Here is a 4,168-nt window from a genome sequence, read left to right on the forward strand (position 1 = left end):
AACCAATGAAATAGTCAGTTGCAGGGGTATCATTTTTGGTCTTATCTCTTAATATATATATATATTAAGAGATATCTTATATAAAATACACCTGTGTATTCACATTTATGATTGTGTGAAAGGGCAATTCTTGCTCAAAAAAAAATGAGTCAGTAGCAAAGATTAACTATGTATTAATGAATAAGATTCCAACAGTCATCAAGGAGTACAAATCAGTTGATTCAGTCCTTGATGAAAATCAAGCTGACCATTACCCAACAGAGTTCCTTAACTCTTCTGAGTCACCTGGAACTCCTCCACATAAACTTTTTCTGAAGGTAGGAGTCTTAATAATGCTTCTAAGAAACTTAAATCCTCCTAAATTATGCAATGGGACAAGGTTGATTGTAAAGACATTATCACCTAACGTGATAGACGCTACTATCATCACTGGATGTGCCTCTGGGGAAGAGGTTTTCATTCCAAGAATTCCAATCAAACCAACAGACATGTCATTTGAGTTCAAACGAACACAATTCTCAGTGTGACTTTGCTTTGCAATGTCTATTAATAAAGCTCAAGGTTAGATTTTGAAATCTACTGGCTTGCACTTAATTGAGCCTTGCTTTTCTCATGGTCAACTTTATGTTGGTTGCCCCAGGGTTGGTACTTCGCAAGACTTATTTGTCTAGGCTTCAAACCAGAAAACAAAGAATGTTGTTTACCCAGAAGCACTAACGCAATTTCCTTCGGCATATGTGTTGGAATTTGTCGCCCTTCATAAAAGTGGTAATTTTTATATTTTCGTTCTTTATTATTATTTTTTTTTTTTTGTATTATGAATTCAGAATTGATTTTCCAATTGAAGAATAAATTGAATTTAGAATAAATTTCTATACAATATATTTTGCTTTATTCTTCCAATATATAAGGAACAATTTCATTCTTGGGTGCTTCTGCGCTAGTAGTCCCATAAAAAAAAAAAAAGAATATTTCAGTGGTTCCCAACCCAGGGTCCGCAAAGGTAGTACTGGGAGTCCGTGAACTAAATTCAAAAGATGAATATATGCTACAGAGCATCACAGCCACTCCCTAGCATTCAGTGAATAACAGTGCTTCTGTACATAGTCCTTAAGCTGAACATAGCAGCTAAATCATCCATTTACTTCCAAAATAGGAACCTTATACAAAAGACTTATCTCTTAAGAGATCTTGCACACAACAGACGATAGAACCACACACAGAATAATAATCAGTCTTGTGGTGTGTTTTATAGGCTACCTCTAAGCTATAGTTCTGTCCAAAACAATTAATGTGGTTGATGGTGGCGGCAGAGGCAACAACAACAACAACAACAACAATGCAGATGCCAAAATAATCATTCACATGTTCTCTCTAATAATGATGTTAATAAGTGAGACCTTCTAACATATTTTTGAAGATGAAATGTATCGAGAACACCACCACTTGAACAACATTGGTTACAATAATAAGGATTTTATACATGGACACATACACATATTGAGCTTAGTTGATGACTGGTACTTCTTTTATCAACCTTAGATGGATAAACTGCACCAGGTGGAATTTGAACTCAGAACATGACTAAATAATGCAAGTTATTTTGTTTACCACTTGACTCATTGTGCTCATCCAGAGCCTTTGGCAATACTAACAAAAGGACATTAAAAATACTACATCTATATTGATCATACCACATCAGTTCAGATGCAAATCTACTATTGGTACTATAGCTCATATGATCAGGAGCTCAAGCCTTGCTCACTGCTATTATTTTGCTTCCCTGAGTAAGGCAATAATTCTGCCTACTTCACCTTAGCTCAGTTGAAGATGGTTTATTACCCACTCATGTCATACTCCACTCTCCTTTTCTTAAAGCTCACACTGTGCATCGAAAGGCTTATAACTGTACTTGCTCCTCACCAACTGGACTTCTTGTGTATGCACATGTCCATGCACCAGTCAACTTACCTAAGATAGAATTTTATGATATTTGCTAAACAGATTTCTGGGATATCTGAAAGTTTTCTCACAGCTAGATCCACAAGACTTGGTTCCTTTTTCTTAATAAGAGAATTAATCAAATCTGGCAAACACCTAGAAAAGGAATAGAAAAAGATTTTATTTTAAAAAGAATATATGAAAAATAAATGAGTTGGGTGCCAAAGAAGAACTATATTAAATATCAATAATAATAGTTTCCTTTTTTGGCACAAACTGAGTTTTTCAAGGGGAGGAGGCATCAAAAAAATTAGCCCTAATACATTGACTAATTTTTATTTCATCAATCCCAAAAGCATGAAAGACTAAGTCAATTTTGACAGGATTTGAACTAATAATAATAATTCTTTCTACAAAAGCACAAGGCCTGAAATTTGGGGGGAGGGGACTAGTCTATTACATCAACCCTAGTGTGTAACTGGTACGTATTTTATTGACCTTGAAAGGATGAAAGGCAAAGTTGACCTTGGGGAATTTTAACTTAGAATATGAGGACGGTCAAAATGCTGCTAAGCATTTTGTCTGATGCACTAAATGATTCTGCCAACTCGTTGCCTTCATAATAATAACAATAATAATGATGATGATTTCTAATTTAGGCACAAGGTCAGCAATTTTGAGGGGAGGGGTTAATTGAGCACTACAATTCCAGTACTTGTAATTTATTTTTATCAACCCTTAGTTGATACCATTAACCACAGTATTTGACTGGTACTCTGTTTTATTGAACCTGGAAAGATGATGGGTAAAGTTGATCTCGGTGGGAATTGAACTCAGAAAATATAGAACCAGAACAAATAGCACAAGGCATTTTGTTCAATTCTCTAACAATTCTACCAGCTTGAACCAAAGAATGGTTTCTAGTTTAAGCACAAGGACAATAAGCTTTGAGAGAAGGGGTTTATTGAGTAGTGCAACTCCAGTACTTGACTGGTACTTTATTTTTATTGACCCAGAAAGGAAGAAAGATATAGTTGACACTGGAGCCATTTGAACTCTGAATGCAAAGATCCATAACTATCACAATGCATTTTGTCAGAGGCTGAAATGGTTTTGCCAATACACTACAATGATGATGGGTATTTTTAACAAAGGCACAAGCAACATATTTAAGTCCTTTAGCATTTAGATCATGCCGTCAAAAGTAACACTTTTCATTCACATTATTTTCAATTAACCATGCATCATTTTGTAGCTTTGAAATTGATGGCGTGATAGTAGATTTTATAATAGCATTGAAGTGCAGATGTGATAGGCTGGATCTGGCTGGCTAGAACATAAAGCAGGTAGCATATCTGGGTCAGATAAGGCTAGTTTAAATGCTAATGGGTTAGGGATGGGTTTAGCTATTAAAATAAATACCAGGACTTGACTGGTAAGAAAGATGAAAGATGAGAAAAAAAAAAAGAAAACGTAAAAGGTAACATCCTCACAGCTCTGTGAATGCTGACAAAAATGTTGAGGTTACTTACTGTAGAGGTAAAGAACCTGACTGTATGAGTGTGGTGAACTGTTTTGTAGACAAGAGGTCATCTTTATTACAACTGGTCACAATTAATTTGATCATATGAACACTGGCCCACCAATGCTGGTTCTGTTCTTGTGACAATATTTGAAATAGTTTGTCCAGGTGAGACTGGAAACTAGACTGACTGGATTTCTAAAGTGAATGAAAGAAAAAACAAAAATTAAAAATAAAATCTAAAACACATTCATTACAAAAACATTGTTATCCTCTTCACTTCGTGATTTGTATACAAATGAGTTTAATTATATTACAATATATCGTGTTTTTCCTTAGCCCAGTCATAACTATAATTAGCTGGTGCAATTTCTGTATAAAAGAGCTAGACTACATTACTTTAAAGTCCTTCTTCATAGCTAAAGTGATGAGCTGTAGTCAATATTTATAGTTGGTAGGACAGATATTTTTATATTAACAAAGCTAAACAGAGCAATACCATTGTTTTCTCTATCCACAGAAAGCTTAATGTGTTTTGACTGTAAAGATTAGGGAAACTAAAACACTTCTTTTTTTATCCTGCCTTATATGTGCCCCAGCATGACCACAGCTTTAAAGGTGCAACAAGAATTATATATATATATATATATATATATATATAAACAAAATTAAGGATTCAGCAACAGGTTGCTTCACCACAACCTG

General features: G+C 34.6%; 1 protein-coding gene across 2 annotated transcripts in view; it reads right to left on the minus strand.

Moving 5' to 3' along the window:
• Positions 1-4,168, minus strand: part of LOC106868631 (nucleolar protein 11) — a 57,974-nt gene that overhangs the window by 8,112 nt on the left and 45,694 nt on the right. For both annotated transcript variants that reach the window (XM_014913984.2, XM_014913994.2), the window contains exons 10-11: positions 3,474-3,661; positions 1,972-2,097 (exon numbers count right to left, since the gene is read on the minus strand). In XM_014913984.2, the coding sequence (XP_014769470.1) occupies positions 1,972-2,097; positions 3,474-3,661 (314 nt within the window). The remainder of the gene's footprint in view (positions 1-1,971; positions 2,098-3,473; positions 3,662-4,168) is intronic.

The sequence above is a fragment of the Octopus bimaculoides genome, chromosome 7 (genome assembly GCF_001194135.2).
Source record: "Octopus bimaculoides isolate UCB-OBI-ISO-001 chromosome 7, ASM119413v2, whole genome shotgun sequence".
In the NCBI taxonomy this organism is placed as follows: Eukaryota; Metazoa; Mollusca; class Cephalopoda; order Octopoda; family Octopodidae; genus Octopus; species Octopus bimaculoides.